The sequence below is a fragment of the Sander vitreus genome, chromosome 3 (assembly GCF_031162955.1).
Source record: "Sander vitreus isolate 19-12246 chromosome 3, sanVit1, whole genome shotgun sequence".
Taxonomy (NCBI): Eukaryota; Metazoa; Chordata; class Actinopteri; order Perciformes; family Percidae; genus Sander; species Sander vitreus.
In genome coordinates, this window is record NC_135857.1 from 37,083,753 (window position 1) to 37,098,008 (window position 14,256).

At 49.0% G+C, this 14,256-nt stretch overlaps 2 protein-coding genes and 1 non-coding gene across 3 annotated transcripts in view; 1 reads left to right on the forward strand and 2 right to left on the reverse strand.

Annotated features, from left to right (window-relative positions):
• Positions 1 to 570: 570 nt before the first annotated feature.
• Positions 571 to 4,411, reverse strand: LOC144516020 (dual specificity protein phosphatase 14). The gene is made up of 3 exons (XM_078247278.1): positions 4,340 to 4,411; positions 1,354 to 1,672; positions 571 to 1,025 (listed from the first exon to the last, which is right to left on the reverse strand). The coding sequence occupies exons 2-3, from the start codon at positions 1,662 to 1,664 to the stop codon at positions 815 to 817; spliced, it is 522 nt and encodes a 173-aa protein (XP_078103404.1). The 5' UTR covers positions 1,665 to 1,672; positions 4,340 to 4,411; the 3' UTR covers positions 571 to 814.
• The window catches only part of LOC144515999 (uncharacterized), a 13,852-nt gene continuing 2,326 nt past the window's right edge, over positions 2,731 to 14,256 (forward strand). Inside the window, exons 1-5 of the mRNA XM_078247254.1 lie at positions 2,731 to 2,813; positions 5,491 to 5,787; positions 5,912 to 6,160; positions 6,578 to 6,654; positions 10,185 to 10,418. Coding sequence (XP_078103380.1) covers positions 5,496 to 5,787; positions 5,912 to 6,160; positions 6,578 to 6,654; positions 10,185 to 10,418 — 852 coding nt within the window. The 5' untranslated portion in view covers positions 2,731 to 2,813; positions 5,491 to 5,495. The remainder of the gene's footprint in view (positions 2,814 to 5,490; positions 5,788 to 5,911; positions 6,161 to 6,577; positions 6,655 to 10,184; positions 10,419 to 14,256) is intronic.
• trnal-cag (transfer RNA leucine (anticodon CAG)) lies at positions 3,300 to 3,382 on the reverse strand. The gene has a single exon. It is a non-coding gene; the product is annotated as a tRNA-Leu (tRNA).

Here is a 14,256-nt window from a genome sequence, read left to right on the forward strand (position 1 = left end):
TCTGATTCAGATATGGGGGAGACAGACAGACAGGCAGGGAAGGAGGGAGACAGGCAGGGAGGGAGGGAGGGAGACAGGCAGGCAAGGAGGGAGACAGGCAGGGAGGGAGGGAGACAGGCAGGGAGGGAGACAGGCAGGGAGGGAGGGAGGGAGGGAGACAGGCAGGGAGGGAGGGAGACAGGTAGGGAGGGAGGGAGACAGACAGGCAGGGAGGGAGGGAGACAGGCAGGCAAGGAGGGAGACAGGCAGGGAGGGAGGGAGACAGGCAAGGAGGGAGGGAGACAGGCAGGGAGGGAGGGAGGCAGGGAAGGAGGGAGACAGGCAGGGAGGGAGGGAGGGAGCCAGGCAGGGAGGGAGAGAGGGAGGGAGGGAGGGAGACAGGAAAGGAGGGAGGGAGGGATACAGGCAGGCAAGGAGGGAGGGAGGGAGACAGTCAGGGAGGGAGGGAGACAGACAGGGAGGGAGGGAGGGATACAGGCAGGCAAGGAGGGAGGGAGGGAGACAGACAGGCAGGCAGGAGGAGGGAGGGAGACAGACAGGCAGGCAGAGGAGGGAGACAGGCAGGGAAGGGAGACAGACAGGGAGAGAGGGAGACAGGCAGGGAGGGAGAGAGACAGGTAGGCAAGGAGGAGACAGGCAGGCAAGGAGGGAGACAGGCAGGGAGGAGGGAGACAGACAGAGAGAGGGAGACAGACAGGCAGGGGAGGGAGGGAGACAGACAGAGAGAGGGAGACAGACAGGCAGGGATTAGGACATCTAACTGAAGAAAAACGTCATTTAGAAGTCGGCCCTATGACCGTGTTGGTTTGCTGAGTCAGACGTTGACGCAGTACGCGGCCTCGGCGGCGTCCTGCAGAGCTTCAGGCAGAACGCCGGCGGACGTCCTCGCCATCCGGACGCTGTTCCTGCCGAACAGCGAGCGCTCGTACTCCATCAGCTGCCGCCAGAAACCTGCGTTGGGCCGGATGAACGGACGCTGATCCAGAACCACTTCATGAGCCCGCCGCAGACTGAGACCCTCAAACCTGCAAACACACGACCAATCAGACGCTCAAACACACGGACCAATCAGACGCTCAAACACACGGACCAATCAGACGCTCAAACACACGACCAATCAGACGCTCAAACACACGGACCAATCAGACGCTCAAACACACGGACCAATCAGACGCTCAAACACACGGACCAATCAGACGCTCAAACACACGACCAATCAGACGCTCAAACACACGACCAATCAGACGCTCAAACACACGGACCAATCAGACGCTCAAACACACGGACCAATCAGACGCTCAAAGTCCTGATTATTTACATGGAGTCTGGTTGGTTCTGTAGGTAATAACTGACCTCATCAGGTAGGCCATGATCAGGGCGGGGGATCGGCTCCGGCCGGCGGTGCAGTGGACCAGAGTCCTCCCGGTCTGGTTCTGGTTGATCCGTTCAGCCACCAGGTCAAAATAGCGTTTGAGGGGGGCGTGAGGACGGTCCTGGACGGGGACGTGGAGGACGCTCAGGCCGTCCAGGGGCGGGTAGGACACGTCCTCCAGGCCGCTGGCGTTAACGATCAGCGTGATGCTCCTGCTGGAGAGGACGCCGGCGTTCAGGGCCGAATCCAACCCGCTGAGGTACAGAACCGGAGACACCTGAGACACCGCCATGACCCGGTCTGAACAGAGGGGACAAAAAAGTAGAAAAAAACTTCAAAAACGTAATAAGAAAATGACAAAAAAAAGTAGAAAATGTGACACACAAGTTAAAAAAATGATAAAAAAGTTTAAAAGTAACGAAAAAACAAAAGTAAAACAAAACGATTTTTTTTAAAGTGGGAAAAGCACCAAAAAACACGCAACAAAAAAAGCCCCAAAAACTAAATATATTTTACACAAACGTTTAAAAAAAGTGTCAAAATGAAGAAGAAACATTATACAGCCTAACAAAAGAAACTAAACGTTAAGAAGGCTGTATTATTATTTATACTCTTTATTCATCCCCAATGGGGAAATTACAGTTTACACTCTGTTGTTATTACACACTACACACAGACCTGAAACACACACACACACACACACACACGTCCTTTTACATGCACTAATGGAGAAAGGTCAGAGGGGTTCGGTGCCTTGCTCAAGCGCACCTTGGCAGTGCCCAGGAGGTGAACTGGCTCCTCTCCAACTACCAATCCACCTCCGTATTTCGGTCCGTACGGGGACTTGAACCAGCGACCCTCCGGTTTTGTTGCCTTGTATCGTTTTTATCTCTTCTCCAGCATTTCTTTCGGATCTTTTTGGACGATTTTGATCATTTTTCCAACAGTTTTGCCATTTTGTTGACTAAATGTCACTTTTTTTCAACGTTGTTGTCTCTTTTCTGGCATTATTGTCGGGTCTTTTTGACGCTTTTTTCCAACAGTTTTGTGGCTGTGTCAAGGTTTTTGTAGCTTTGTATCGTTTTTCTCTTTTTGACGGTTTTGTCACCTTTTTTTCAGACTTTTTTTTGACGTTTTTAGAAGAAGGTAGAATGTTAGAAAAGCAGCAAATGGGTTTTTAATTGAACCCCCAACAGTTCCCGCCCCCCCCCCAGACCCCCACTTCTCAAACCAAAGTTACATCTTTGCTTTCCAGCTCTTTGTTTTTCATGTCCCAAGTGGGATTCGAACCGGCGTCTCCAGAGGTCTCTCTGTTGCCGTGTGCATCATTTAGACCAATCACATTTGCTGCTTCAACTTTACTTCCAACATTTAGTTTTTTCTGACGATTGGAGGGTGCTAATAAAGCTGGCAAGTCTGTCTTATCTACTCGAGCGACATGGTGAGTATTTACACATTCATTACAGTACTGTATATAACATATATTTAAACATAGAAGTACTAAAACCTTTTGCCATGTTGTCATATCGATTGATTTAGTTATAAACGTTACAAACGCTCCGTCTCGTGTGATGTAAAGGTGGATTTTAGGTATCGTTAGCTGTCAGTACTGCGTTTACAGAACAACAACGAAGCAAAATTAAACCCAATCCTTTAAATTCAGAAGTATAATCTAATATATTTCAGTGTAATATGGATAATATATAACTGTTAATGTGACATGTCGCTTACACAATCACATGGTTAGCTAACTAGCTGCTCTAGCTGATCTTTAGTGACACAGTTTTGCTGAGTATTGAGTGTTAAACGTCACACAATCACTTGTTAAAGTTTCCCAGCAGGGTTGTTTAATGTCTATGAACTCGGCTGTGTAGAAGTATATTCGGTTTTGAAAATAATAACAGCAATAATGAAAACGAAAAAGTGATGTCAGAAGTGGGATTCGAACCCACGCCTCCAGAGGAGACTGCGACCTGAACGCAGCGCCTTAGACCGCTCGGCCATCCTGACATTGTGTCCTATGGAAGGCCCGCAAACATATTTAAAGATACATTTATGTGAAATACAGCTGAGATTCATATAAACATAACACTATTATCTAGTAAAACTGAAAAAAAAAAAAAGTGAATCTAAAGGGATCAATCGACTAATATTGACCGAAAATGAACAAATATTCGGGACGAAGTGCAGTTCAGACATGTTCAGGACATGTACACACATGAACGCGCACACAAAGTACAGTGTCACGCGATAATGAGTCACCGTCAGTTTTAAATGACTCAGTTTCACTTCAGTTTTCACTTGGACAGACTTTAACTTTACAGGTAAGCTCTGCTCTCTTTCTATTTGTGTATATTGTTTACACCCACCCACCCCTACCAGGTACTTATATACAGCTAGCTAAACAGAGTGTCGGATTAGAATAATAACTACTGATAAACTGTACATTAAAATATGCTGCTCTCACGATGTGTACTGTAGACGCCCTAATTCGCCCACACGAAACTTCATTCAAAAATGTCACAATTTAATACTAACGTGCTTTCCTGCGTTAACCCTTAGTTATAGTACACTATTTGAGATACTCCCTCCATAAGTGTGTACTGTGAAGTATTCGGCCGTGAAATCACATCATAAAAACCTTCAGGTTCGGGTTGATATTTCAGTCACGGCCCGTGTTTGTGTATTTTGCTGGAAGTACTCCACGACGGTCAGCTATACAAATCTCAGAATTTCATGTAAATACGTGCTGCTGCTTTCAGAAGATTAATGCCGAATACAAGAACAGCTCCTGACAAACAGTTACATGTCAAAACAGCTGATGTGGCGAGTCTGTTTCGTCAATATGTGAAGGATTTACTTCTTTTCGACACATTTTGAATGGAGTTTGGTGATTCGTTTGTAACTGTTCGAGCATTCAGAATGTTTAAGAAGCAGTTCAAAGTGGACATAAAAGACGTCACTGACCTGTTTACTGAAAGAGGCTTTAAATAACAAGGATGTAACTTCCGGTCGTCATTTCTGTAGTCTTTCAAAATAAAAGCCCAACAACTTCTGATGTTTTATTTCTTTCTTTTTTCTTTACTTCAGTATTTAAGGTATAAACATTAAACATGTAAATCTAAAAGTTACAGGAGGATGGAAAAAGGGAAGGAGGGAAAGAAGTACTAAGGGAAGGATGAAAGGAAGGAAGGAAGGAAACCAGTAGAGCGGGCACAGCAGTTTATCTTAAATTAATAAATAAATGTAGAATAAGCAGAATTGCCTCTAAAGTATTGAGTATCGAAAAATGCCTCGTCATTCAACACCCAATTACAATCCCTAAGGAGTACATTTCATCAGTGTCAGTGAGCCAATCAGCACGCAGCATGCTTCTACCATCTCTAATCATGTCTGTGATTGGCTGTCTAATGTTACACGTCATAGAGACACGCAGAAGAACTCTCCGTTACACTCCGTGTGCCAAGAGAAATCTCAATCATTCCCAATCTAGCAGAGACGGAGAGCGTAGGTATATGTAAGGAGATAACATAGACACAGGCTCATTATTGATCACTACAATGATAGTTAACATTAGTCATTACACTTAAACAGCTGATGGAAGTCCAAACTGCCTGAGAGCTTCTCCTGTACTATACGGTAACTCCTCTACTATGAGACAGGAAGTCTCGTGGTTATGACCCAATCGTTAGCCTATTGTTATAAAAACGTCTGCTACGGAGCCATAACGTGAGCTACAAGGTAATGGAGCCTTTTATACATTGTTGTGTTTCTTTAGAAATAAACAACGGACAAATAGAGTCTTTAAACGCTTCAGATGTAAAGGTATTCTCTGTCAAAGTGACGTCAGAATGAATGGCAGTCAATGGGATGCTAACGGGATGCTAACGGGATGCTAACGGGAGGTGATGGCTTGGTAGCATCAGAATGGCGCCATAGGAGCTACGGGGTCCAAGGAGAAGCTGACCCTCTTGGATTTTTGTCATAATGTTATTTCTTTTTGTTTCATAAAATTGGTATCGAAAAAACTATAGTTTAGGTACCGGTATCTCAATGTGTTTGAACGATACCCAGCCCTATACACCAACCTCTCTGTTCTGGTTCTGGTTCTGTTCTAGATGACATGAGGAAGCAGCTCTCAGCAGCAGACCAGAACCCGGTCATCCCGAAGGTCCGATATCACCCGAGCATCCAGACCCCCCCCATACCCGGACCCAGAGAGACCCAGAGGCCCGGACCGGCCGCCCTGAACCCCCCTCAGACTGGGCCTGGACCGGCTGCCATGCGCCCCCCTAAGACTGGGCCTGGACGGGCTGCCGTGCGCCCCCCTCAGACTGGGCCTGGACCGGCTGCAGTGCGCCCCCCTCAGACTGGGCCTGGACCGGCTCAGGTGAATCCACCCAGACCTGACGGAGGTAATGAACCATTTTAATACTTTAACTACATGTTCCTGATGATACTTACAGACTTAAGAGTATTATTACAGTGTAGTATTAGTACTCTTACTGCAGTAATCTGATTACTTCCACCCTGCTGCAGATGCCGATGTGGCCCCTGACCGGGCCTCCCTCAGCCCGGAGCAGGTTCCTCTGGGTCTGGGTCTGCAGGTGGACCCCCTGGTCGTGGAGCAGGTGGAGGTTCTGACCCGCGGGCAGAGCACCAACCAGGACTGGTTCACCTGGAGGAAGAACCGCATCACGGCCTCCGTGGCTCACCGCATCGCTCACTGCCGCTTTGTTAACGGCAAGAGCAAAGCCCCGCCCCCCTCCTACCTGGCTGCTGTCACAGGTAAGCCCCGCCCCCCTCCTACCTGGCTGCTGTCACAGGTAAGCCCCGCCCCCCTCCTACCTGGCTGCTGTCACAGGTAAGCCCCTCCCCCTCCTACCTGGCTGCTGTCACAGATAAGCCCCTCCCCCCTCCTACCTAGCAGCTGTCACAAGTAAGCCCCTCCCCCCTCCTACCTGGCTGCTCTCACAGGTAAGCCCCTCCCCCTCCTACCTGGCTGCTGTCAGAGGTAAGCCCCTCCCCTTCCTACCTGGCTGCTGTCACAGATAAGCCCCTCCCCCCTCCTACCTGGCTGCTCTCACAGGTAAGCCCCTCCCCCTCCTACCTGGCTGCTCTCACAGGTAAGCCAGGTGAGCCCCAGAAGCTCCGCCCCCTGCTAGATAACAGATTAATAAAGTTCCCTTCCCTGTGACTGGACAGGTGAGGGGCGCAGTGTCCAGACCAGAGCCATGTCCTGGGGGGTCCAGATGGAGGCCAAGGCGGTCCGCAGGTATCAGGTACACCTGCACACCTGACGTCATACCTGCTGTCACACCTGACCATACAACACAAGCTTCTGGAAAAGCTACAAAACCATTGAAAACAGCAACAACAACGCTGTCTTTTTACAACTTTTTGTCGTTTTGTCGTTAAACTACTTAAAGAGCTCATATTCTGCTCATTTTCAGGTTCATAACCGTATTTAGAGATCGTACCAGAATATGTTTACATGGTTCTGTTTTAGCTACAGAGTGAGACCTCTCACTGCTGGAACATCTTTGTTGGCAGTCGCACATGCTCAGTAGCTAGGTAAGGACTACATGCTCAGTAGCTAGGTAAGGACTACATGCTCAGTAGCTAGGTAAGGACTACACGCTCAGTAGCTAGGTAAGGACTACACGCTCAGTAGCTAGGTAAGGACTACACGCTCAGTAGCTAGGTAAGGACTACACGCTCAGTAGCTAGGTAAGGACTACACGCTCAGTAGCTAGTAAGGACTACATGCTCAGTAGCTAGGTAAGGACTACATGCTCAGTAGCTAGGTAAGGACTACACGCTCAGTAGCTAGGTAAGGACTACATGTTCAGTAGCTAGGTAAGGACTACGTGCTCAGTAGCTAGGTAAGGACTACACGCTCAGTAGCTAGGTAAGGACTACACGCTCAGTAGCTAGGTAAGGACTACATGCTCCGTAGCTAGGTAAGGACTACATGTTCAGTAGCTAGGTAAGGACTACGTGCTCAGTAGCTAGGTAAGGACTACACGCTCCGTAGCTAGGTAAGGACTACACGCTCAGTAGCTAGGTAAGGACTACGCGCTCAGTAGCTAGGTAAGACTACGCGCTCTGTAGCTAGGTAAGGACTACACGCTCAGTAGCTAGGTAAGGACTACGCGCTCTTTAGCTAGGTAAGACTACACGCTCAGTAGCTAGGTAAGGACTACATGCTCAGTAGCTAGGGTAAGGACTACACGCTCATTAGCTAGGTAAGGACTACACGCTCAGTAGCTAGGTAAGGACTACATGCTCAGTACCTAGGTAAGGACTACTAGCCAGTCAGAAGCAGAGTATGAGGGCGTGCCCTGACAGTACCTAGGTAAGGACTACTAGCCAGTCAGGAGCAGAGTATGAGGGCGTGTCCTGACAGTAGCTAGGTAAGGACTACTAGCCAGTCAGGAGCAGAGTATGAGGGCGCCCTGACAGTACCTAGGTAAGGACTACTAGCCAGTCAGAAGCAGAGTATGAGGGCGTGCCCTGACAGTACCTAGGTAAGGACTACTAGCCAGTCAGAAGCAGAGTATGAGGGCGTCCCTGACAGTACCTAGGTAAGGACTACTAGCCAGTCAGAAGCAGAGTATGAGGGCGTGCCCTGACAGTACCTAGGTAAGGACTACTAGCCAGTCAGAAGCAGAGTATGAGGGCGTGCCCTGACAGTAGCTAGGTAAGGACTACTAGCCAGTCAGAAGCAGAGTATGAGGGCGTGCCCTGACAGTACCTAGGTAAGGACTACTAGCCAGTCAGGAGCAGAGTATGAGGGCGTGCCCTGACAGTACCTAGGTAAGGACTACTAGCCAGTCAGAAGCAGAGTATGAGGGCGTGCCCTGACAGTACCTAGGTAAGGACTACTAGCCAGTCAGGAGCAGAGTATGAGGGCGTGTCCCTGACAGTACCTAGGTAAGGACTACTAGCCAGTCAGAAGCAGAGTATGAGGGCGTGCCCTGACAGTACCTAGGTAAGGACTACTAGCCAGTCAGAAGCAGAGTATGAGGGCGTGCCCTGACAGTACCTAGGTAAGGACTACTAGCCAGTCAGGAGCAGAGTATGAGGGCGTGCCCTGACAGTACCTAGGTAAGGACTACTAGCCAGTCAGGAGCAGAGTATGAGGGCGTGCCCTGACAGTACCTAGGTAAGGACTACTAGCCAGTCAGGAGCAGAGTATGAGGGCGTGCCCTGACAGTACCTAGGTAAGGACTACTAGCCAGTCAGGAGCAGAGTATGAGGGCGTGCCCTGACAGTACCTAGGTAAGGACTACTAGCCAGTCAGAAGCAGAGTATGAGGGCGTGCCCTGACAGTACCTAGGTAAGGACTACTAGCCAGTCAGAAGCAGAGTATGAGGGCGTGCCCTGACAGTACCTAGGTAAGGACTACTAGCCAGTCAGGAGCAGAGTATGAGGGCGTGCCCTGACAGTACCTAGGTAAGGACTACTAGCCAGTCAGGAGCAGAGTATGAGGGCGTGCCCTGACAGTACCTAGGTAAGGACTACTAGCCAGTCAGAAGCAGAGTATGAGGGCGTGCCCTGACAGTACCTAGGTAAGGACTACTAGCCAGTCAGGAGCAGAGTATGAGGGCGTGCCCTGACAGTACCTAGGTAAGGACTACTAGCCAGTCAGAAGCAGAGTATGAGGGCGTGCCCTGACAGTACCTAGGTAAGGACTACTAGCCAGTCAGAAGCAGAGTATGAGGGCGTGCCCTGACAGTACCTAGGTAAGGACTACTAGCCAGTCAGAAGCAGAGTATGAGGGCGTGCCCTGACAGTACCTAGGTAAGGACTACTAGCCAGTCAGAAGCAGAGTATGAGGGCGTGCCCTGACAGTACCTAGGTAAGGACTACTAGCCAGTCAGAAGCAGAGTATGAGGGCGTGCCCTGACAGTACCTAGGTAAGGACTACTAGCCAGTCAGAAGCAGAGTATGAGGGCGTGTCCCTGACAGTACCTAGGTAAGGACTACTAGCCAGTCAGAAGCAGAGTATGAGGGCGTGCCCTGACAGTACCTAGGTAAGGACTACTAGCCAGTCAGAAGCAGAGTATGAGGCGTGCCCTGACAGTACCTAGGTAAGGACTACTAGCCAGTCAGGAGCAGAGTATGAGGGCGGGCCCTGACAGTAGCTAGGTAAGGACTACTAGCCAGTCAGAAGCAGAGTATGAGGGCGTGCCCTGACAGTACCTAGGTAAGGACTACTAGCCAGTCAGGAGCAGAGTATGAGGGCCCTGACAGTACCTAGGTAAGGACTACTAGCCAGTCAGAAGCAGAGTATGAGGGCGTGCCCTGACAGTACCTAGGTAAGGACTACTAGCCAGTCAGAAGCAGAGTATGAGGGCGTGCCCTGACAGTACCTAGGTAAGGACTACTAGCCAGTCAGGAGCAGAGTATGAGGGCCCTGACAGTACCTAGGTAAGGACTACTAGCCAGTCAGAAGCAGAGTATGAGGGCGTGCCATGCTAGCAGTTAGGCGAGCATCGTAACGCAGTTTTTGGAGCAGTTTGTGAACAGTGTTTTCTGTTGGAGATGGTAAGTCCCTTTGGGTGGACGTTGGGCTTTTTCACTTTGTAAACATATAACGTGCACAAAAAAGATATATAACACAATAAAGGAAAGGGAAACAGCCAAAAAGCATAATATGAGCACTTTAAAGTTAGTTTTTTGGGGGGCTAAATGACGGGGTATCAGTGCACAGACTCACCGATACGTTCCAGTATTTTAGGCTTTCTGTACAACCTCTGATGATGATGATGATGATGATGATGATGATGATGATGTGTTCCTGCAGGAGATGAAGAGTACGGCTCTGGGCCGCTCCGTCTCCGTCCAGGAATGCGGTTTGTTCATCGACAAGCGGCAGCCCTGGTTGGCTGCGAGTCCCGACGGCATCGTGACGGACAGCCAGACCGGCCAATGGCTGCTCTGCCTGGAGGTCAAGTGTCCGTACAAACACCGGCAGCGTACGGTGGAGGACGCCTGCAGGCAAGACCCGGCCTTCTGTCTGGAGATAACGGACCACACGGTAAAACTCATCTTCACTGATGTCTGGCCCGACATTTGGCCAGACCGTCAGCAGTAAAGCCAGCTGGACTGATCAGTCTCCCCGAGTTGGTCCAAAAAGTTCCTCAGAACACCGAAGAGACGAGACGTAATACGTCTCCATAGCAGCAGGCGGCGCTCATCTGGATTGTTTCCCAAAAAATGAAAACCGGCAGCTGATTGGACGAACGCGTCACGTGGGTCTGGCTGCTCCCCGACCATCATGGCGTCTCGTTCAGAACCCGATCTCATATTGTCCTAAAATAGTTCACCGTAACGTGTTTCTGGAAACATCTGGAGAGAGAAACAGGCCGTGCAGCTGCTGAATCTGTCTTCAGATCAACAAAGGTCAGTTTAACAGATCTTCATCAGATGTTGAGAGACTCTAGTCACGCTCATCCCGCTCCCTGTTTCCTGGTTAGCTCTCCACCAATCAGATGGGTCATTTGATGCCCGCCCCCGATTATACATGTCAAATGAAGGCCGACGGCCCCTCGGACGGACGACGGCACGAACACACCGACCAGACTGGAGTCACCGACCTCCCAGACTGTCAGACGGACGATTATCAGCTCGGTGTGTCAGCGCCTTTAGACATTTAGACATTAGTCTTCCTGTCGGTCTCTTCCTGTCTGTCTCTCTGTCTCTGTCTTCCTGTCTTTCTGTCTCTTCCTGTCTCTCTCTGTCTTCCTGTCTCTCTCTGTCTTCCTGTCTCTTCCTGTCTCTCTGTCTTCCTGTCTGTCTCTTCCTGTCTCTCTCTGTCTTCCTGTCTCTCTCTGTCTTCCTGTCTCTCTGTCTTCCTGTCTGTCTCTTCCCGTCTCTCTGTCTTTCTGTCTCTGTCTCTTCCTGTCTCTCTCTGTCTTCCTGTCTCTCTCTGTCTTCCTGTCTGTCTTCCTGTCTCTCTCTGTGTCTTGCTGTCTCTCTCTCTGTCTTCCTGTCTCTCTCTGTCTTTCTATCTCTTCCTGCCTCTCACTGTCTTCCTGTCTCTGTGTCTTCCTGTCTCTCTCTGTCTTTCTATCTCTTCCTGTCTCTCTCTGTCTTCCTGTCTCTGTCTCTTCCTGTCTCTCTCTCTGTCTTCCTGTCTCTGTGTCTTCCTGTCTCTCTCTCTGTCTTCCTGTCTCTCTCTGTCTCTCCTGTCTCTGTGTCTTCCTGTCTCTCTCTGTGTCTTCCTGTCTCTGTGTCTTCCTGTCTCTCTCTGTCTTCCTGTCTCTCTGTCTTTCTGTCTCTGTCTCTTCCTGCCTCTCTCTGTCTTCCTGTCTCTCTCTGTCTTCCTGTCTGTCTTCCTGTCTCTCTCTGTCTTTCTATCTCTTCCTGCCTCTCACTGTCTTCCTGTCTCTGTGTCTTCCTGTCTCTCTCTGTCTGTCTCTCTCCTGTCTCTGTGTCTTCCTATCTCTCTCTGTCTCTTCCTGTCTCTCTCTCTGTCTTCCTGTCTCTCTGTCTTCCTGTCTCTGTCTCTTCCTGCCTCTCTCTGTCTTCCTGTCTCTCTCTGTCTTCCTGTCTCTGTCTCTTCCTGTCTCTCTCTCTGTCTTCCTGTCTCTCTGTCTTCCTGTCTCTGTCTCTCTCTCTGTCTGTCTTCCTGTCTCTCTGTCTTCCTGTCTCTCTCTGTCTTCCTGTCTCTGTCTCTTCCTGCCTCTCTCTGTCTTCCTGTCTCTGTGTCTTCCCTTAGTGCACTAACTGAAGTACTTTCTACTCCTTACATGTTCACGCAGTGATCTGTACTTTCTACTCATTACATGTTCACGCAGTGATCTGTACTTTCTACTCCTTACATGTTCACGCAGTGATCTGTACTTTCTACTCCTTACATTTTAAAAATAGTCTCGTTACTCCTATTTCAGTTCGGCTTGTTTTCATTCAAAAAACCACACAAATAAAGCCTATCCAGATAAATCACGCCATCTGGAGTTTGTGTATTAGATTGTGGTTGGATGAGAAGTATAAACATATACCATTCTGACACCTGCACGGACCCGGAGCTAATACGTCATTAACGACCGTTATCTACCGGACTGAATAGCAACGCAGACTTCGGCGCCTTATTTAGGTGCAACTTATAGAGGAGACGCCGAGCCGATAATCGGCCGTCGGACCGTCTGGCGAGGTCGGTGACTCGAGTCTGCTCGGTGTGTCCATGCCGTCGTCAGTCAGAGGAGCCGTCGGCCTTCATTTGGGCCGACCTGACATGCTCAGTCGGAGACAGGGCAGTCGGGACTCACCAGGAAATGACGAGCGGATGAGCCTCTCAAAATCTGACGAACATCTTTTAACCTTTGTGTTGTCTTCAACCTTGAAAAAAACACTTTTTTTCCTGACGCCTTTTTTTCACAGTTTGTTAGCACTTATTTCTACGTCCCATTTTTTTAAAGGGTTTTAAAGGGTTAAACTGACCTTTGTTGATCTGAAATGAAGACAGATTCAGCAGCTGCACGGCCTGTTTCTTGTGTTGATTTCGGGTCACATTGGCCCGTTTTTAATTTTTGTTTTATATCAGAAAATATTGGACGTAGAAATAAACGCTGAAAATGTTTAGAAGAAAAATTTTACAATTTAAAACGTTGGAAAAAGCAACAACAAACTGTGAAAAAAAAGTCGTAAAAAACGTCAAAAAAAAAGGTTGACGGGAAGACAACACAAGAGTTAAAATGTTTCCAGAAACACGTTACGGTGAACTATTTTAGTCCAATATGAGATCGTATTCTGAACGAGACGCCATGATGGTCGGGGAGCAGCCAGACCCACGTGACGCGTTCGTCCAATCAGCTGCCGGTTTTCATTTTCTGGGAAACAATCCAGATTAGCGCCGCCTGCTGTTATGGAGACGTATTACGTGCAGAGCGTACGCTCAAGTCGGCGTCTCTTCGGTGAGTTCTGAGGCACTTTTTGGACCTCGGGGACCCGACTGATCAGTCAGACGGCCTTTTCAGCCAACGGTCGGCCATCTGGTTGGTGTGTCAGCACCTTTACATACCTGCGCTTCTCTCTGATGCTCCGAAAACGGACGTTAGAGGGAACTGAAACATCGCCACACGGGACGCTAGCTAGTTAACACTACACCTGACAGAAGCTAACGTTAGCCTACCGTTAGCTAGTTAACACTACACCTGACAGCAGGTAACGTTAGCCTACCGTTAGCTAGTTAACACTACACCTGACAGCAGGTAACGTTAGCCTACCGTTAGCCAGTTAACACTACACCTGACAGCAGGTAACGTTAGCCTACCGTCAGCTAGTTAACACTACACCTGACAGCAGGTAACGTTAGCCTACCGTTAGCTAGTTAACACTACACCTGACAGCAGGTAACGTTAGCCTACCGTCACCTAGTTAACACTACACCTGGCAGCAGGTAACGTTAGCCTACCGTTAGCTAGTTAACACTACACCTGGCAGCAGGTAACGTTAGCCTACCGTTAGCTAGTTAACACTACACCTGGCAGCAGGTAACGTTAGCCTACCGTTAGCTCGTTAACACTACACCTGGCAGCAGGTAACGTTAGCCTACCGTTACCTAGTTAACACTACACCTGGCAGCAGGTAACGTTAGCCTACCGTCACCTAGTTAACACTACACCTGGCAGCAGGTAACGTTAGCCTACCGTCACCTAGTTAACACTACACCTGACAGCAGGTAACGTTAGCCTACCGTCAGCTAGTTAACACTACACCTGATAGCAGGTAACGTTAGCTACCGTTAGCTAGTTAACGGCCTAAGCTTTGGTCCTTAATGGCATTTTTCCCCCCTTACATTACTTTTATACTTTAAGTAGTTTTGAAACCAGTACTTTTACACTTTGACTTGAGTAAAAAGCTTGAGTTGATAC